This window comes from Triticum dicoccoides, chromosome 4B, assembly GCF_002162155.2.
Source record: "Triticum dicoccoides isolate Atlit2015 ecotype Zavitan chromosome 4B, WEW_v2.0, whole genome shotgun sequence".
Classification (NCBI taxonomy): domain Eukaryota; kingdom Viridiplantae; phylum Streptophyta; class Magnoliopsida; order Poales; family Poaceae; genus Triticum; species Triticum dicoccoides.
The window spans coordinates 116124293-116145820 of record NC_041387.1 but is presented as its reverse complement, the minus strand read 5'-3'; the positions used below and the strand labels follow the sequence as shown (position 1 = coordinate 116145820).

Sequence of the window (21528 nt, the reverse complement as noted above, 5' to 3'; positions counted from 1 at the left end):
AAACCTTTGGGTCCATAGTTATTAGCTAGATGGCTTCTTCTCTCTCTTTGAATCTCAATACAATGTTCTCCTCGATCTTCTTGGAGATCTATTCGATGTAACTCTTTTTGCGGTGTGTTTGTCGAGATCCGATGAATTGTGGGTTTATGATCAAGTTTATCTATGAGAAATATTTGAATCTCCTCTGAATTCTTTTATGTGTGATTAAGTTGTCTTTGCAAGTCTCTTCGAATTATCAGTTTGGTTTGGCCTACTAGATTGATCTTTCTTGCAATGGGAGAAGTGCTTAGCTTTGGGTTCAATCTTACAGTGTCCTTTCCCAGTGACAGCAGGGGCAGCAAGGCACGTATTGTATTTTTGCCATCGAGGATAAAAAGATGGGGTTTATATCATATTGCACGAGTTTATCCCTCTACATCATGTCATCTTTCTTAATGCGCTACTCTGTTCTTTATGAACTTAATACGCTAGATGCATGCTGGATAGCGGTCGATGTGTGGAGTAATAGTAGTAGATGTAGGTAGGAGTCGGTCTATTTGTCACGGACGTGATGCCTATATACATGATCATGCCTAGATAATCTCATAATTATTCGCTTTTCTATTAATTGCTCGATAGTAATTTGTTCACCCACCGTAATACTTATGCTATCTTGAGAGAAGCCACTAGTGAAACCTATGGCCCCCGAGTCTATCTTTTATCATATAAGCTTTTAATCTACTTTTACTTGCATCTTTACTTTTCCAATCTATATCATAAAATACCAAAAATATATTTATCTTATCATATTATCTCTATCAGATCTCACTTTCGCAAGTGGTCGTGAAGGGATTGACAACCCCTTTATTGCGTTGGTTGCGAGTTCTTGTTTGTTTGTGTAGGTGCATGGGACTTTTGAGGAACCTCCTACTGGATTGATACCTTGGTTCTCAAAAACAGAGGGAAATACTTATGCTACTATTGCTGCATCACCCTGTCCTCTTCAAGGAAAACCAATGCAAGCTCAAGACGTAGCAGCCTCCGGTGCCCATCTTCTGCTATATGAAGTATTTTACACTGGAAAAAATCATAAGCAAGCTTTCGGGACGAGACGCCGCCGCCACGAGGCGGCACCAATCTAGGGCTCCGACGAAGCTGTTCTGCCGGGGAAACATCCCCCCGGGAGGGGGAAATCATCACCATCGATCCTCTCGTCGGGAGGGGGTCAATCTCCATCAACATCTTCATCAGCACCATCTCCTCTCAAACCCTAGTTCATCTCTTTGTATCCAATCTTTGTCTCAAAGCCTCAGATTAGTACATGTGGGTTGCTAGTAGTGTTGATTACTCCTTGTAGTTGATGCTAGTTGGTTTATTCAATGGAAGATCATATGTTCAGATCCTTTATGCATATTAATACCCCTCTGATTATGAACATGAATATGATTTGTGAGTAGTTACGTTTGTTCCTGAGGACATGGGAGAAGTCTTGCTATAAGTAGTCATGTGAATTTGGTAGTCGTTCGATATTTGGATGAGATGTATGTTGTCTCTCCTCTAGTGGTGTTATGTGAACGTCGACTACATCACACTTCACCATTGTTTGGGCCTAGAGGAAGGCATTGGGAAGTAATAAGTAGATGATGGGTTGCTAGAGTGACAGAAGGTTAAACCCTAGTTTATGAGTTGCTTCGTAAGGGGCTGATTTAGATCTATATGTTTCATGCTATGGTTAGGTTTACCTTAATACTTCTTTTGTAGTTGCGGATGCTTGCAACAGGGGTTAATCATAAGTGGGATGCTTGTCCAAGAAAGGGTAGTACCCAAGCACCGGTCCACCCACATACCAAATTATCAAAGTAACGAACGCGAATCATATGAGCGTGATGAAAACTTGCTTGACGATAATTCCCACGTGTCCTCGGGAGCGCTTTTCTCTATATAAGAGTTTGTCCAGGCTTGTCCTTTGCTACAAAAAGGATAGGGCCACCTTGCTGCACCTTGTTTACTTTTGTTACTTGTTACCCGTTACGAATTATCTTATCACAAAACTATCTGTTACCGATAATTTCAGTACTTGCAGAGAATACCTTACTGAAAACTGCTTGTCATTTCCTTCTGCTCCTCGTTGAGTTCGACACTCTTACTTATCGAAAGGACTACGATAGATCCCCTACACTTGTGGTTCATCAGAGCTTTGTAGGCATAGAAATTTGCAAAATACATACAAATCTGAATGTGACAGGCCCGTTGACTAAACTTTTCTCACAAGCAAAACATGATCACACCTTAGTACTCTTTGGGTGTTAATTACGTGGCGATGTGAACTAGATTATTGACTCTAGTAAACTCTTTGGGTGTTGGTCACATGGCAATGTGAACTACGGGTGTTAATCACATGGCGATGTGAACTAGATTATTGACTCTAGTGCAAGTGGGAGACTGATGGAAATATGCCCTAGAGGCAATAATAAAATGGTTATTATTATATTTCATAAATCACGATAATGGTTTATTATTCATGCTAGAATTGTATTGACCGGAAACTTAAATACATGTGTGGATACATAGACAAATATCGTGTCCCTAGTGAGCCTCTACTAGACTAGCTCATTGATCAAAGATGGTTAAGGTTTCCTAACCATAGACATGAGTTGTCATTTGATAACGGAATCACATCATTCTCCTAATGATGTGATTAAGATTTGATGTGATGGACAAGACCCATCCGTTAGCTTAGCATATTGATCGTTCAGTTTATTGCTATTACTTTCTTAATGTCAAATACACATTCCTTCAACTACGAGGTTATGCAACTCTCGGATACCGGAGGAATACCTTGTGTGCAATCAAACATCACAACGTAACTGGATGATCATAAAGATGCTCTACAGGTATCTCCGAAGGTGTTTATTGAGTTGGCATAGATCGAGATTAAGATTTGTCACTCCGAGTATCAGAAAGGTATCTCTGGGCCCTCTTGGTAATACACATCATAAGCTTGCAAGCAAATGACTAAGGAGTTAGTCGCGAGGTGATATATTATGGAACGAGTAAAGAGACTTGCCGGTAACGAGATTGAACTAGGTATGAAGATACCGACGATCGAATCTCGGGCAAGTAACATACCGATGGACAAAGGGAATTACGTATGTTGTCATAACGGTTCGACCGATAAAGATCTTCGTAGAATATGTAGGAGCCAATATGGGCATCTAAGTTCCGCTATTAGTAATTGACCGGAGAGGTGTCTCGGTCATGTCTACATAATTCTCGAACCCGTAGGGTCCGCACGCTTAATGTTCATTGACGATATAGTGTTATATGAGTTATATGATTTGGTGACCGAATGCTGTTCGGAGTCCCGGATGAAATCACGAACATGACGAGGAGTCTCGAAATGGCCGAGATGTAAAGATTGATATATAGGATGATGATATTCAGACACCGAAATAGTTTCAGAATGCATTGGGTAATCACCGGGTCACCGGAAGGGGTTCCGGACACCCGCGGTAAGTGTATGGGCCTAATGGGCCAAAGCGGGGGGGGGGGTCACCGAGTTGAACGTGTGCAGAACGCGGAAGTGCCGTACGTTCGATACTTGATCGGTTGGAGCGCGAAGAAGTTCGACTACACTTCGTTGCTATGCACCTCCATGGATATATCTTCCGTGTGAGTAGGAATATTTTTTGTTTTCTATGCAACGTATCCCAACAACTTTGACTATAAATTTAATTAATAGACTAAGAAATATGTATCACAAAAAAAATATTGCAAGGAACCAGTTTCAAATGCAAATCCAGTAGTATCTTTTTGTAGCATGCACTTTATATTCTGTTTGTTGTATGGATAATCAGAATTTGATCCCAAACATGAGGGGTTTAGTAAACCGGGAGGGAGTAAGCACTTAGAGACTCTTCAACAAGTTCAAAAGAAACTTTTCCGAAAATTACTTTTACGGGGTGTCCATATAATTCATGGGAGGTTTCCGTGAGGTGCTTTAGCAAGTCCCCTAAATACTTCCTTTGAAAGTGTTTTTTTAGCAGTGGCGCGACGACGACGAACAATGGGCGACGACGGCAAGCGGGTGGGTGGGTGATGTGACGACGATGGTCGTCGTGTGTGGCGGCAGACTCCGCTGGCGGCGTGCTGATATGGCATTTCTACAGAAAGCCATCTTTCCCATGGTGAGAGGGGAAGTTGAGCTTTTTTTTTTCCGGGTCATTACAAAATTTAGCGTTTAACGAAACTGGTTAGACATTTTTTTGGGCCCAACTTTGCTGATGCTCTCTCTTATTCGTCTAGGCCCCTCTACGCGGCCTTGTTGATCGTGTTCACCCGTATGCCGCGTCCCCCTGCTGCTCATTTCCGTATACCGCTCCCATCTCACACAACCCCCTTAAACCCCAGAAGCCTCCATCCGCGGCGGCCCCCACGAAAACCCTAGCCCGCCATGGCCCTCGCGCTCCGCCTCCGTCGGGCCCTCGCCGCCGCCTCCACCTCCGCATCCCTCCTCCGTCCGACTGCCTCCGCCGCGGCACCCCCCCATCGGGCCCCCCTCCTCGCCCCTTTCGTCGCGCCGCTGCCGCGCCCGTTCCTCCCCGGGGGCGCCGCCGGCTTCCGGTCGACGGCGGCGACAGCGGCACGGGGTAACTACGGCGGTGGGGCGGACGACGCCAAAATCGACCCCGACGAGATCCTCTTCGAGGGGTGCGACTACAACCACTGGCTCATCACCATGGAGTTCCCCGACCCCAAGCCCTCCCGCGAGGAGATGATCGAGACCTACCTGCAGACCCTCGCCAAGGTCGTCGGAAGGTATAACGAAGTCCCCCTTATTTCGTTTCTCGTCAGAAATCTGTGAATCGATCAGGAATTGGACTTTTCCTCGTGTCGAATTAGTCTTATTTCGTTTCTCATCAGAAATGTGTGAATCGGTTAGGAATCGGACTTGTCTCGTGTCGAATCAATCTCAGAAGGGTGAGTCTGATCGCTTTGATTTCTCGTGATTGAACGCTGCGGATGTGTGGTATTCATTTGGTTCTGATATATGGTGTGCTGTTAGTTTGATTGTCGTTCCATATTAATTTTTTATTAACAAAGGTTTACAATACTAATCTGTAGTTGCAATTGCTGCAATCATTGAGCTGCTTGTTGCTTTTTCAAGTGAGTGGGTGATAGCTTTGAGGGTGGCTGTCATGTTTATTTTGGTGGCTATGGATCTGAATTATGTCAACAAAGTTTGATTCTTGCGATAATGTGCCTTGTTCTACTTATGGCGACTAAAACGTTTGAAAATTTTCTATGCTCGATAGCTCTAGTGGTTTAGTCGTGAGTGATGCAATTTTTGTGTGCGCCATCAACATTTTTTGACTTCAATAAACAAGAATTATGGAACGGAGGGAGTAGTTTGACACACTTATGTCAAGTAACATTATTCTGTCTGGAGCATTTTTGTATGTGTGGTGATTTGAAGTATTCAAGATATTTTAAATCCACTGCTATTTATTATTTCCTGACTGTAAAGACATGCATTTTCCATAATCCAACCATACATTTAATCCTGCCTTTTTTAGTTAGGGCTCTCCACTAAACTAGACGTGTGCCACTAGGCAGAAATATCAGAAGTAGCATCTCGAGATTGACGTCAAAACTAATATGTACTTTGTCGTTTTGCGCTGTCAGCGTTGTTGCTTTCTTCTGTATGAAATTAGAATAGTAGTTAACTGGTTATAAAGGGATATATAGAATAATTTGATTTTGGAGAATTGCAATGGTAATATTTTTCATAATGTTATGGTAATATATAACTTAAGTCATTATGAGATCTACATCTAGTATTTTGAAGGTACTTTTCAGTTCAAGGATCCCTCATCTGTCATAGTTACTGCAGTATGTTCTTATTCATTGATTTTGATGGTCACTGTTAGCGAATGGTCTGTTTCTACACCAATGAATACTGCTAGCGAATGGTTCCCTATATTTGATGGTTCTGTTTCCGCTCTTAAAAGGTTAAGTCGTTGTTCTTGCTCTTGCCTAGAATTTGTAAAGCTGTTGCTTATCAAATTGATGTCTCTGAAATTATCTAGTGAAGGCATGCCCTTATTTATGATGCTAATGTTTCTTCTGACTGATGTGTAAGCAATGTAATATAATTTGCAACATTTAGCTGAGCTCTTAGCTTCTTGTAGTTATGAGGAGGCTAAGAAGAGGATGTATGCTCTTAGTACAACAACATATGTTGGTTTTCAAGCTGTAATGACTGAGGAAATGTCAGAAAAGTTTCGCGGTGAGATGATGTGATATCTAGACTTATATTCTGTTTGGAACGTTTGTTATTCTATAAATTTAAATACCTTCTTTTTTTACATTTTGATCAGGATTGCCTGGAGTTGTTTTTATCTTGCCTGATTCATATTTATACCCAGAGACAAAGGAGTATGGAGGTTTGTTGTATTCTTGTTCATCAAGTACTGTTTAGTAAGTTCATATGCCCCTGATCTTATCTGTATGTGTGAATTGGTTTCAACAGGAGACAAATACGAGAATGGTGTCATAACTCCAAGACCACCACCTGTTCAGTATAGCAAACTGTCAAGGAATGATAGAAACCGCAACTATCGTGGAAATTACGAAAACAGTCCTCCACCGCAAGGTAATTACCAGAACAGTCCACCTCACGGAAATTACCAGAACAGGTCACCACAAGGAAACTTCCAAGGGTCCCGCCCACAGCAAGACGTAAGAGGCTACGCTCCACAGCAGAATTACACACAAGCTGGACAAGATGGTAGAGGTTATGGGAGGAATGATTCCGCCGACCGTCCAGGTTACAATGCGCCTGGTGGGTACCAAGGGCGTGTAAATGAAGCCGGTCAAGGTTTCCAAGATCCACAAGAGCGCAGGAGTTTCTCGCAAGGACAGGAAGGAGATCTCAGGCCTGGTGGCCCTTCAGCACCTGGAAATTATGGTCAACCGCCTGCACCTGGAAATTATGGTCAACCACCTGCACCTGGAAATTATGGTCAACCGCCTGCACCTGGAAATTACGGTCAACCGCCTGCACCTGGAAATTACGGTCAACCGCCTGCTCCTGGATCCTATGGGAAGCCATCTGAACCTCCAGCTTATGGGCAACCGTCTGGGTCGAGATATCCTGGAGGTAACCAAGGGGCTCCTGGTTATGGTGGAGACAACAGACAGGGTGCAGCGCCTGCATATGGAGGAGATAACTTGCAAGGGGTTTCTGGTCAGTATCCTAGCCCAGGTGAAGGACAACAAGGGAACTGGCAGGTATGAAAGCCTTTGTCATATGACTTTTACTGGCACTATAGACAAGTACTCCCTCTGTAAAGAAATATAAGAGCGTTTAGATCACTGAAGTAACAATCCAAACGCTCTTATATTTCTTTATGGAGGGAGTATTTGATTGAAGATGACCAATATTGATTTCTTCTGTCCATAAAGCTTAAATTTGCACAATTTGTCCATAAAGCTGTACATTGAAGCACCTATGAATATAACTTTATCATGCCTGTAGCTCTTGCCTACTGATGGTTTGAAGTTTGTATGTTCACCGTTAGATTTGTAGTTTCAACATGTCTCGGAAGTGGACTAAATTTTTGGCCTTAAATTCTCATGCCCATCTGTTTGGTAAAACACTAGAGCAACGAACCTGCTAGGTCCTTAAATGTAAATGCAAGCATATACGGGGTACTATTAAATTTTGTATTAGGAAATCCTGGCGCATACATCAACCCTGAGGAATATGCCTATGATAAATTGTGTCTGCAGTTTTGCTTATACCGTTAATCTTTTCTTATCACTGATGATTCTTCATTTTGGTGTCGTGCAGGGTAGGCAGTAAGGACCTGATGAGAAGTAGCTTCACTTAAGAACAAGGCATTAGTTCCTCTACTTGAAATGTAGAAATTTCCACCTGTAAAATAAACAGCTGAACTACTTTATTGTGTCTTGTTGCCTGCATTCGCATCAGACTTATTATTGATGTGCGTTACTATCTCTTGTAGCCATAGATTTGACGTTTGGAAAGGCTTGTGGAGTCTGGAGTGGTCCGTGCTTTTGATGAATGTTTCGTGTTTTATTTGTCATAGAATTTGTGATGTATTCTTCCAACTTACGCTACAAGCAGTAGAATTGTTGCTTCTGATGGCCCTTACATTTGCACTATACATACAAGTTGATGCCTAAAATTGCAATATTCCTTTATCATACCTGTGTTGGGAAACGATCGTAGGTACCATGCAGTGTCAAGCATATACTAGCTGTGATTGTTACTCTTGGATGCTCATTGACATTCGCTAGACTTTTCCTGTTCTGAGAGGTGCCGTTTAGATGGTTTGGTCGATCTTAGCATTGGGCATCTCAATCCCTTCGGATGAGATCTAAAAAGATTTTTGGGGGTCAACTTTCAAGATCTACAGAATAAAATCTACTTTTCAATGGAATAGTATTTGTGATACAGGACATAATGAAAAGTGCAGTTTCTTTACCAGCATACCTATGGACGCACCCATGCACTTCCTATCCATATGAGCACACCGAAAAGACTGACCTATCCATATGAGCACATCCAAGATACCGAGCGGATAAAGATTGAGATTGATGAAGTCACCACAAATACCTTATAGTCGATGAGAACGCCATTTTCCATCTAATGAACATTGCCTAAGAGCCTACAATAAATCTTGGAAAATGCAAACAACTTTAACATGGTGGGCTAGTTCTGCCAGGAGGAACTTAACCAGCGAAACTCCTTCCCCTCAACGGGCAACTAGGGTGAAGACCTCATACCCTCCAGGTTCCGTCGGCCAGCTCGTTCATTCGCCTCCCCTATGTCTGCCACCTCGGTGACAGGTGGCGGAAGGGAAATCCCGGTTACACGGCTTCAGGTATCAGATTAGGTCAGGGTTTTTTAATCCTCGCAGGGGTGACATTTGAACTGATGACGATGCTTCATCTTCGAGTTGGTCTTCTAAATCTGATCCTCCTCGAGTCTGTCCGGAAGGACAGGCTCGACGGAGCTCCGATGTAGATTCCTGTCATCTCCTTGTGGTAGCGAGATTAGGGTTTCTCGTCGTATGTACGCGACGATGAGTATGCGTCGATGAGATCTGTTGTCAGGCACTTCTGATGGATTATTTACGATGGATTAAAGGGTTCGACAACAACGATTGCGGCTCAAGGATGTTGGTCCCTAGGGGCGTGTGCACGGAAACTTCCTGACGGCCATCGATAAGGTCAGAGCCAACTCTAACAGGAGAGCAGTGGCAGAGGCGCGTCGGTGGCTCGTTTTTGCGATGGTAGTGGTCGTTCGGTGGTCCAGACAACTCAATGTAATTCTTATGCTTGGTAATGTTTTGAACATAATATATGGTGGACATCCATCACTCGCGTGAAAATAAAGGCCTCGCGTGGAGTTCCGATAATCCAAAATCATCACTTAAATAGAATTAATTTCACTTGGCTACAAATAAAATTTGGAATGATGCCAATTGCGTGACTCAGCTTAAATGTGACAAGCACCACCTGTCCCGACCCCCTCCAATGTCCACACTATAAATACCAGCTGGTGTGAGCCAGCAGGGATGTATGCCACACACAGAGCCCCAAGGAGACCCATCATCATACATATATCAGACAAGGAATTGTATATCAAGTGTGAAGAAGAAGAAGAAGAAGAAGAGGTAAAGCCTTGCATGGAGATGGAGAGCCTCCTTTCATCCGGTAGCCAAGAATGACTTGCCTATGCAATGCCTCTGCTAACTGATCCATCTCACCATCGGCTGGGAAGCCCCTGTGATGGATGCAGTTTGTGTGGTTGCATGGGTGGGTCTTCTTGGCTAGCCAGAGTGGCTCTCATCCACCATGCCAGGCCATCCCTCTTCAAGAAACAAAGAAAAATCTCTCTGAAGCCACTGGCTTCGATCTCCTTTGCAGATCGAGTTCAGTTTGGCAGTGTGATAACCGTCTACGCGTCCTGATCCCACCTTCTGAATTCTTCTTTCTTTAGGTGAGAATCGAATGCTGTTTCTTCAGGTGGGCAACTCTCGGATTCAGAATTCAGATCATCATTGTGTGATCAGGGGAGAGAATGCACCGTCTTCAGCTCCGGAAATGTTCCACCATCAACTGAATCTCCCTTGTTTCGCTTGCTCTTTTCTTCTTAGAATTAGAAGCGGAGCAATGCACAGTACCAAGATTACTGCTGTGGCCAAGTCCCAGGTCCCAGGTCCCAGGTAGATGAAGACAATTTCCCTGCTTATTTCTGATGTTCTGCTGCCACCAGGTGCATGCAGGGTTTGCCAGGTATAGGCCGTGCGACAGCGGTCACCGGATCCAAGAATTGCAAGCTTCCTTCTGCCAGACCGAGCGGACACGAGGAGTTTGTGCGGCGGTGTGCATGGCCACACGTGTGCCATGAACTACATCACACATGGACGTGGCCGCATCCTGACGTGTGCCCTCGCCGTGAGCACGTTGCACAGAGGGTTTCGTCTCCATCTGTCCAAGTGTCATGTTCCATGCTGCGAAATAAAATTTTGTTTACAGGCGACGTAGAAACAAACAAGAATCTAGATCGGACGCGGCTAATCTGCACCTAGACTCATCTGCACCCCCCTCACGAAAAAAATCAAAACAAATAAAAAAATCAAAAAATTCCAAACTTTTTTTTATGTGATAGATAATTAGATGCGTGAGGTTCGCTGCAAAGATCAACTCGTTTGGACATTTGAGCAAGTCTGTGTAAAAAAGACTAAACCGGGGTTTCTAAAAAAGTTTACTATTCATGAACTGTTTTAACCCGATTTGTCTTTTTTGCCGAGACTTGCTCAAATGTCCAAATGATTGATTTTTGCAGCGGGCCTCACGCATCTATTTATCTATCACAAAAAAATGGATTTTTTTGAATTTTTCTAGTATTTTTTTTGAATTTTTTTCCTGACAGGGAGCAGCTGAGCCCCGGCTCCAGGATGAATTATCGATCTAGATCTTTCTACTTTATAAGAACATATATAGCCGGGCCACCCCAAACTCCGCTCAAACGACCGGGCGGACGGACCGGTCACTAACCGGCCATGAAAATACGACCTAACCGGGCTTCAAACCGGTCTCAAACGTCCGGGCTGGCCAATACCCCTCATATCCAGCCGAAATCTAGGACAAATATGAGGAGGCCCGGGGCGCGTCCGCCACGTTCGTCCGGCCCAGCTCTGAAGCAAATCCTAGGCTCACTTTACTTCGCTCCGCTCCGTTCCTTTTTCTTCAATCTGTCCAATCCCGAACTCCTGCGACCATGTCCAGCACCGACAGCCGCTCCGACGGCGGCTCAGGAGATGAGGACGAGCTGGCGCTCCGTATCGCGCTGGAGCGCTCAAGAAATGATACGGGCGGCAACTCCGGTTCAGGTGTGTCGCCGTCTGTCACCCGTCGCGACAGCGCTGATGCCGGCGCCGACCCTTCCCTCCTCGCGTGCGGATCTGCATGGGTAGCTCAATCGGCGCGGCCCACCAAACGGCCCCCTCCACCTTCGGTTGTTGCTCCGCACAGGCAGCGGTGGATTCTAGTGCCCGCTCCACCGACACCGCATATGCGGACTCCGGAATCAAAGGCACGCCCCCCCCCCCCCGCGAGAGTCAGAGGGCAAGGGAGATGAGGGCCGCGTCTGACGCGGCTGCGCAGTCTACCTGCCGCCGCCGCGTGATGCCGGTGCCCTACGAGGATGAGTGTCTCCTTCAGTGGGTGTACCGTCGATCACTTACACGACGTAGATGGACGCCTGGCAGCTCCGAAGCATCAATGCCGAGCAGCTCCGGCTCAACACTGAGGAGTCCGAGCGGTAGGCGGCGAGGGTGGCCAAGCTCAAGCGCAAACAGGACCGCATCGTCCGGCGCTTGAAGGGCTACATCGTCGTCTTTGATTCCTCCTCCGACGGCTCCGACATCGACCCACCTCATGCCGCGGACGCCTAAAGCATCGCCGGCGATCGGAAGGGGAAAGGGCCGGTGAGGAAGTGGTGAAGCTCTGCCCTCTCATATCTAGCTCGTAGTATCTACCTCTTAGTATCTAGTTAGCATTTGTTGGACAGTTCGAACCGTGTGAACTATGACCGGTCTTTTGGTGATGTTTATATGTGAATGTATGCCCGTTTGCTATCTGTTTAGAGTTTGTTTCCTGTCGATTTTGCCCGTTTGGTGATCTACGTATTATGTTGCATGATTTTGTATGGATATAGAGTGCCAGATATAAGATATGTGGTTGTGGACGTGCGGATTTAGGGAGTGCCCGGTCACTGTCCGCGGGCGCGTCCGGGCGCGCATAGGGTGCCGGATTTGGCAAGTCCGGCTGTAGATGCATGCCGTACCACTTTATGATCCATAGCGTATTTTTTTGGTAGTGCTATCTGGCTGACATTCCCTTTGCGGAAAAAAAACCCGGGGAAAGAGCGGCCTTGAGTTTCTCGCATTTTTGCCTTATGATTCGTTAATTCTCTTTCTTGATAAGATGGGAAAGGGATATAACTCAGTGGTAGAGTGCTACCTTGATGTGGTGGAAGTCATCGATTCGAACCTGATTATCCCCAAACTCAATGTGAGTTTTTTCTATTTTGACTACTCCCCCGCCACGAGCGAACGGGAGTGGATAAGAGGCTTGGAGGATTGAAGTGATATTTTAGGGCTGGTTATACTGTTGGTGGCGAACTCCAGACTGATAATCCGAAGCCCATGGATACATGTTAGCCCTTTAATTCAATTCTTTATTCTTACAGGCGGCAAACGGTCGTCGTTTGCTGGCAATTTAGTTTTAGTTGTGACGCAAGATCAAACGATGACAATCATGCTCGTTTTTCGCTGATCTAAGAGAAGAAGGTCGGGAACCTCTCATAGAGGATGTTAAGTCCTTTTGTATGAAGAACAAAGTTGAGATCCTGATATGAATTGCAAGTATGTCCCTTTTCCTCTATATAAAACAATAATATTATTCACAATTGCTTTATCCTAACACATATATCGTAATTGTAATTTGTAGGTATGTTGCTGTGACCAAGTCTCAAAATAAACATGATAACATCACGGTGCTTCACCACTACAAAGCAAATGTGTTCAATGTGCGATAAATCAGCAGCTGATTGAGCTAATGACCGTTTTATCGTTGATTAGATGTTCACAACCATCCGGAACTGAAATCTTTGTCATCACTTGCTGATTTGATAATTGGACTAGACTATGATGGCACGCGTTGCTGCGCCCGTCTATTTTTGCAATATAATTATAGAAATTTGTGTAATCATGTGGCAACACGAAATATGAACATTAAATTTAATATATGGTGTAGGATAGCGTCATTTTCTTGGGTCTAATGAGCTTGATGCTAGTTTGAGTTTGCGCCAAATCGTTGATGTTAAATGTGAGACCGATGCAAATTTGTTAATGGCCAACATCAGTATGAACTGCATCAGTAAGACTAAATATATTCAAAGCTGGGCACAAGAGAAAGTTTTTCTAAAGCAATGAATCTCTTTAGAACCATGGTTTCTTTGACATGAAAGTTGCATTCGTGTTTGACATTTTACGCGAAGAATAACAAGAATATATTTACAATAGAGGGGTTACTGTGCACTATGTACCCAGCTCCCTGGTTGAGACACTATTATGATGGCATATTAAGCTAAAGAAATCCCTTTCTCAAACAAAACACGTCTTATATCATATAGCTGATCTAGCTGTAGAACATTAAATGTAGGAGGAAATACATACAACATATTATATAATTTGACATGGCATGCATCACGCAGGTACCAACGAACACTTAGGTGGAACTGCACTTGTTATGAAACTCACACCATCTACCATGTAGAAATTACAGCTAAATTATATTACTAAAGTTGGCTTATTGCTCTTGTGTTTTCTGAGCACTGCGTTAAAAACTAAAGAGTAGTGCTACAAAGAATCCAAATTCATCCATAACCAAGAAAGGAAATAATGGCCGTTGATTCATACTTACCAGCTAAACTAACAAAACCCAGTGTGTATATATTGCAGCACGTTAATAGGTCATAAGTACACAATGGAAAATCTGAACATCATAGAATATCTTTCTTTCAGAGGACTCAATTTCTATATCAGTATAGTAATGGATTCTTGGTAACCATGCTCTTGGATAACAACAATTGATAGCCAGCTATTATCTATTAAAAAATGAAGGATAAATGAAGACACATGTGTAAAAAATTGCAAAGTAACATAGTTCATCCAGCAGCAACCGCTCTTTCCAGCAGCAAAAGCTATCATCCCAGCTATGACCCTCCTTCCAACATCAAAGAACAAAAATATATTCAACACTTCACTGCTACTACTTCCAAGTCCAAATCCTTCAAGTTATTTCGGAAGTTTTGCCTATTTGGAGTTAACAATTTAATACTCTTTGCATACATACATTGATAATAATTCTAGATTAGCATGCACTGCTGAAAGAATAGAAAACAAAATTTTAGTTGCAATAATTTTCTGATGCAACTATAGTTATGAGCCTGTATGGGAGCACAATAAACCATTATACATAATTGTGTATCGAAATTCAAAAGAAACATATTAGGCCACAAATTAAGTCAGCTTAATTGTTTAACCCGTGTGGATGGAAGCACCAACTGCAAAAGAAAAAATAGCTGATGCAGGTAACTGTCGCAACTGCATCTATGCATAAAACAGAAAACAAATTTAATGGGAGAATTGACCACTCATTTATCATCAAACTGAATAAAAAGTGCACTGATGATGGGCATATCTTTCCCTGGTTTACAGGTTTAAATTGTTGCCAATGATAGGACCAAATGGACGGGAAATTCGTGCCAACAAATGTGAATCAAAAAAGAGAAATGGACTCACATGAATGAGCAACACACGACCAAGAATACAACTGCATATACTCCAGGAATAAGGGCGCAAGCATGGCGTCATACATGATTTATCCAATTACGACTGGTGTAGGAATCCAATGGCCAATCTAAATTAATTTTCTTCCAAGCCTGAAAAGAGATAGTTAAAAGAAAAGAACACATATGTATCAGTGCAAAGGTAGTTATATTTACAACAACGCATGAAAAATACTGATACATCCCTGTAATAGCATCTATGATGACCATATAGAGAATTGAATAATAAAAATGGATGATAAAAAGTGCATGCATGAAGCAATACACTGCTATACGATCTTTGAGCAAAGTAAACATATCTGTGATCATCAATCGTGCAGGCACACAGCGTTGGTCGTGTTTCCCAGGAGTTGTGCAGGTCATCGTCTTGATTAGCAACATTTATCTTCAGGTCTTCGACTCTTCGCCTAAAACAATTTTCTTTAGTAAACAATCTACAAAAGAAATACTGAATTAGGTTGATAAAATCAAACCACATAAAACGTAATACCAGAACCATCAAATGTGTCATCTAAAAATAGGTGCTTACAAAAGAGTGAATAAATCAGTTCTGATTTATATTTCACGAAAATCAGATATAATCCAGATGCATCTCACTTCCAGGTAGTTTAGACCCAATACCTGTAGTGCATCCATGGGCCATGAGCAGATTATTCTCCACCATCTGACTTCTGGGCGGGTTACATCCCAGGTCGATGGAGTCCTATTGGTGCTAGTGCAAACTGGCCAGGAGCTGGCACGGCGATGGTCGGCCTAGGTAAGAAATGCTTATCATAAGAATAGAAATGACTATATCGTCTTAAAATTAAGGACTGCTTGTAAAATTATTGACAACACCATTCAAAGCTATAAAGTTGACAGTAAAGATGTGCATTGTTGAGAAAGTACAAATGAAGTTCGGAACAACCGGTTAATGTCAATGAACTTCAGAATCTAAAACGGTGATCCAGGACCTAATCTTGGTCACATCAATTTGGGGAGTACCCGAACAAAATTTGAAGCAGCACGTTCATTGAAAAAAGCCATGAACAAAACAGAGCTGGGATGGAAGACCTCTGGCGTGGCGTCCTCCTGATTGAAGGTGCTTGCGCGTCCCCTAACTGTACAGATTGGGGAGACGGCGTCGGGCCTGAGAGGGAAAAACGATGGGGGCAGCGTCCCTGCGGGCCGACAGTAGGCGGTGGCAGCAGCTTCCAAGACGTCTGAGGCAAGGCGGTAGGAACGGCACAGAGTCACTGTGGGGCGGGGATAGGCGGCGCGAGGCGACGGCGAAGAACCGGCGGCCGGCTATCCTCTTCTCGTAGGAGCGGCCGGTGGCAAAAGGCAGAGGCAGTGTGTGGAGCATGCTCCATCTCCGTTCCATACCATCCAGCTCTCCCTCCCTCCATCTTTCTCCCCATGGCAGCAGCAGCGGCGCTAGGACAAGATCAGGGAGAGACCCGATTTGGTTGATGCACACATCGAGTAATCAGACCATGCCTGCCGTCGCCGTCGCCGCCGCCGCCATCAATCACCTTTCTTTCTCTATCTTTCTCTCTGACCTAGCTAGATCTCTCCCTAGGCGGAGACGAGAGGACGGGGGAAGCGGAGCGGGGCGTATGAGCGGAGGGGAGTGGGTGCCTGGGTGGTAGGACGTGGACACCGAGCAGAATCACAACCGTTCGTCAATGATCCGACGTCAACCCGCGCAAATGAATGACAGGCATCCGATTCAGCTGCAGGAGTAGCGGCCCAAGGACAATCGGCCCAGGAACGGCCCAAGCGGGAGGGAAAAACCCAATATCCTTTTTCATTGGAGAATGGAGGGAGTACTATATATCATTTCATCTACCATGCTTTGCTTTCTTCTGGTATGTCTTTGCAATTGCATTGCGTCAGTATAGATAAGATTTATATATATGCCTGCCGTAGGAGACACAATCTGAGTCATAAACATTCCTATAATCTAATCTGAAAATAGGAAATTGATACTATGCTCTAGTTCTTCTTGACATCAATCTGTTAAGGTAAACATGCAGATCTGCATGACAATTTCATTCCGATATGGATACTAACCTGGCAGTTACCCATTGCACATCGACAACTCTATATAGCCAATCAAGCAGAACCAATCGCCAATCCCTACACTGACAGCCCTGCATCAAATTGGCAAGGAAAAAAATAATAATAGTGAGCCGTGGTAATATAGTACTATTTTCCAATATATGTACACTACCACATCCATATATAGTGTCCAGTCCCAACCAATCATCAAATTCACAAGCAATAACGCAATTCACAGTAATAGATCCATATAACCTAGCTCATTACAAGCATCCATTTAGGAGAGAAAACAAACCAAGTCTAAATCAGAAGCAGATTTTCTTGATTTGATAATAAAATAAAACAAGGACCGTACACCCATAATTTTATTGATTTGTTAGTAACAACGACAAAACCAGAATATCCCAAATAATGCAGAGACCCAAAAGGAGTCAAAATAAAGCAGCGAGGTTAAACTATACACCTAATTTCTTTGCAAGGTATATATTTATGTTGAGCATATAACATGCAGCAGGGGCACGAAATGGTTTGCTCAATTTGATACAAGCCGTGTTATTTTCTCTTGCATGCGACACGGATTTTTCTTTCCAAGAATGTTAAAAGAACAAGAATTTTGCAAGAATAACTTTTTCAAGAATGTTGAAAAAAACAACAATTTCGCACATAATATTCACGGAAGAACTCATCTCATATTTTGTATGACAAGAAACAACAGGAACACCAAGGAAACAAACGACAAGTGTATGATAAGAAACAAAAATGCTTTTAACAAAGTGGTTCATTAATCCATGCCCACCTAATTGAATTGAATATAACAAAGTGGTTCATTAATCCGTGCCCGCTTACTTTGGGGCTAAACTCTATTTGGTCCGCTAGCAATGTTGTTCAATGTTTGTAACTTGGGATGCTCCCAGTAACATGACTCTGACATGCAAGCATATGTATCATTCCTAGCCTGCCTATGCTACCAATAATAGGGCCACGGGTTGTGTTGTTCAGAAATAGCATGTCAAGAGTAACAAACACTTCCTATCTTTTAGTTTTCAAGATACCATAATTTCACCAGTAGTTACTTTAAGCAAAAGGGTAGATAGATGAACTTACTACATAAGTGCAGATCGCGGCCTGTTCCTATAGACATGGAACATGGAGCACATGCAAAAGCAGACACTGGACTTCGTAACATGACTCTGACATGCAACCGCATGTATCATCCCCAGCCTACCTATGTTATCAATAATAGGGCCAGAGGTTGTGTTGTTCTGAAATAGCATGTCAAAGAATAACAAGCACATCCCATCTTTTAGTTTTCAAGATATCATAATTTCATCAGTACTTATTTTAAGCAAAAGAGATAGATGAACTTACTACAGAAGTGCAGATCGCAGTATCTTCTTATAGACATTGAACAAGTAGCACATGTAGAAGCAGACACTGGACTTCCAATGTCGTGATCATTAACCTCCAGGAACTATTTGTGTGAAGAGGACAACTATACACCAAGACATGCATGGAATGAATCATAGGTTGAGCAATCAGACCAGATATGACTAACATTGAATGCATTTTCATTAGTATCAGGATCTCCATTGTAGCTAAGAAAACATCTTCTTTTCAACAAGATAATACACGACTTTATGATGCTCCAGTATATCACATGAGAACCTCAAGAACCCTCATTCAAGTATGCAACTGAATAGATGGTGACAATTGAGCATATCTGAATTTATGTATGAGTAGAAGTACCAAGTAGGATATAGTCACCATCCAAGCCGATATCCTGAAAACACAAATTAACTCCAGAAATAGATGATCTTATATGCTTACACAGTTATTAACCTCAAGACCCTGTTTGTGCTGAATTATATATTACGACACCTAGTGTTGAGCTGCGGCAAATGACATCAAGATACACTCAGTTGGCGCAGATATATCAAGGAATTTACTGCGGCCTAGTATTAGCTTACCAGATCATCGAGTAACTGGTCAAACACACCATGTAGAAGCTTAGGTGAGTTATATAAAGCTTCAGATGAAGTTGTTTCATTATCCTGCAGGTGCAAAAAATGGAGGCAAATTAAATATGACTGAGATGTTGTGTATGTGCCCTAGATTCCTCACAACATTGCCAACAAGTGCAATCCCCAGAAAACTGAATACTACCACTGAATACTACCATCAATGAGGGAATAAGAACAAAACACTTTGATCAAAAAAGAAGAAGAACAAAACACATACCTCCCCATCCCCGCGGTCGAAATGCAGCAAGATCTCGCCGAGCAATCAAATCCCTTGCGAACGCGGCGTCCCCTTCCTCAGCACGACAAACATCACAAACAGCCTCGGGAACAGCACCACGCCGTCCAACCCCTCGGCGACCATCCTGGCCGCCTGCCGTGACAGCTCCGAGCGTGCCCCGTCAGCGCCCGACGCGAGAGCCTGGACGGAAGGGTGGTTGTTGGGGGCTTAGCGCGAACCGGCGGGGCCGGAGCGGAGGACGCAGGAAACGAGCGTGGCTACGGCCTTGACGAGGCATGAGGCTAAGCGGGGAGACGGGGTGACGGAGAGGGGCGCGATGAGCAACAATAGGGAGTCGTCCGGGGCGAGGATGTTGGCGTGAGTGGCCGCGAGGCGGGCGAGGGATCCGGAGGCGTAGGCGGCGACGGTGGCGTGCGGCCGTGCGGGGAAGCGACGAGGGAGGAAATTCCATCGTGGGCGGCGGCGGCGGGGAGAGGAGGGGGCAGCGTGAGGAACAAACGACGGTTGCTCGCTCGCTAGTTTTTTCTGCAAGACCAAAGTGGGCTTCACGCAAGGCTGAGGGCCCGATTAACCACAGGCCTCCGATTTGGTCACGGGAGCAGCTGCGCATAGGACAGTCGGTCCAGTTGCTCAATGTATCAGGCTTACAGTTTGATCGGACGGCCAAAAAACGTTTAAAGACGAAATCGGATGGGCCAGGATGTTAAGGCTTGAGAGGGCAGGGATTAGGTGCAGTTTTACTGTCCTTAATTACATAAAACATGTAAATCTTATGTGTATCCAATTGTTAATAGATTATTGCGATTGGTCATCACTCTCCCGGTGTCAATTGCAACTACAGAGCGAGCTTTTTCCGCAATGAACCTTATGAAGACGCGTCTTCGAAAAAAAACGGTGTAGATTTTCTTCAACGTAACATAGTAGTAAACATTGAGAAGGAAAAAATTGCAAAGTTCGACGTTGAATTGATCATGCCAGACGTATGCTAGGAAGCGTTTCCCAGGAGTGTCCGAGGAAAAAAAGACTAGCCAATGCTTCTATGGCATTTTTTTCACGTCAATGCTTGAGAGTAGGCTATTACTCTAGTTTCGGAGCTAAAACGGGCTAAAGAAATTCGTGCAGTGCAATATTACAATGTTTCACAAAAGTAGCGGTTTCTCAAGATGGCAACAGGGACGAAACCCGTTGGGTTTTTGTTGCCCAAACCTGTCCCCGCGAGAAAACTGTAAATCCATCACTGTCTCGTCCTCGTGCACGGGCCAGTTTTTTGCCCATTCCCTAAATCCATTGGGTTTTTTAAACCCGCGGGAAACTCGTCCCACGAGCAGTCAGCGGAAACAATTAGTTTTCAAAGAAAAACACAGGCATATTGGAGCAATAGCTGTAACAAAATTCATCATACTTAAGCAGCAAAACATGAGACAAATAGTAGCTTGGGCCCTGGGTCGACCGTGTTCGTGTAGTCGAGGGCTTGAGGCTAGATCAATGGAGTGGATGGAAATCGGTGGATCAATGGATGCTAGCAGGTATTTTGACGAGTATGGTGGGTTTCGGGTTCAGATACTGCTGAAACGGGTTTGGACACGCCAAACATGCCGGGTTTTATAATTACTCATCAGAAGCCCCACATGGTTAGAAAGACGCCGTCCATGTTCCCTAATAGGGTAAAAATCTACGGGGACACGGGTTTTAGTGCCCATCGCCATCTTGAGCGGTTTATGCTATTTGAACACAATAAAGGTCATTTCTTGCAATTTATTTACTCCAAGAAAACCTGTGTGAAGTGCAATGCTACGATGAAATGCATTTGATGCAACTCGTGTGTCCTACAAAATTAAAGTGCAGCGTGCATTTTGTTCTTGAAGAACTAAGGGCATCTACAACACTGACCCACAAACCGCCCGCATACATTTGGATTTTGCTGTTCGGACCGCGGAAGCCATCCAATGTGGTTCTGTATTGGTCCATCATGCGGTTCGGACGTACTTTCTTTCGTAAACAGGAGACAAACATTGAGAGGGGCTTTGCAGGGGTCCGGACCGCTGCCACACCCGCTTCCGACCATCCTGACCGACCCAAAACCCCTCCTCGTTTGCCCGCACGCGTTCTCACCCGGCGCTAGTTGCCCACATTCATGTCGGTGCACAGCACGCCGCTGCACATTAAAGACGGTTCAGGGCGGACTCGACCTCTCACTGCCCCCGCCACTAAAGCAGCGCGCCTGCCGAGGGCGCCGCCCACAACATGCCTGGCTGAACACACCTCCTTGCCGCATTCAACCGCCTCCATTAAAC

The 21528-nt window shown here is 44.2% G+C and overlaps 1 protein-coding gene and 1 long non-coding RNA gene across 7 annotated transcripts; one reads left to right on the top strand and one right to left on the bottom strand.

The window, feature by feature from the left end:
* Positions 1-4359: 4359 nt before the first annotated feature.
* Positions 4360-8158, top strand: LOC119295369 (multiple organellar RNA editing factor 1, mitochondrial-like). Its single transcript, XM_037573783.1, has 5 exons — positions 4360-4797; positions 6171-6268; positions 6360-6425; positions 6512-7272; positions 7835-8158. Exons 1-5 carry the CDS (start codon positions 4433-4435, stop codon positions 7844-7846), a joined length of 1302 nt encoding a protein of 433 aa, XP_037429680.1. The 5' UTR covers positions 4360-4432; the 3' UTR covers positions 7847-8158.
* Positions 8159-14013: 5855 nt separating this feature from the next.
* LOC119295368 lies at positions 14014-19767 on the bottom strand. Of its 6 annotated transcripts, none has more exons than XR_005143952.1 (9): positions 19214-19767; positions 18943-19026; positions 18722-18864; positions 18344-18467; positions 18080-18237; positions 16988-17067; positions 15554-15685; positions 14886-15366; positions 14014-14396 (listed from the first exon to the last, which is right to left on the bottom strand). It is a non-coding gene; the product is annotated as an uncharacterized LOC119295368 (long non-coding RNA). The 6 variants fall into 6 exon arrangements; XR_005143954.1 differs by having other exon boundaries at positions 18803-18864; XR_005143951.1 differs by having other exon boundaries at positions 18344-18864.
* Positions 19768-21528: the final 1761 nt, after the last annotated feature.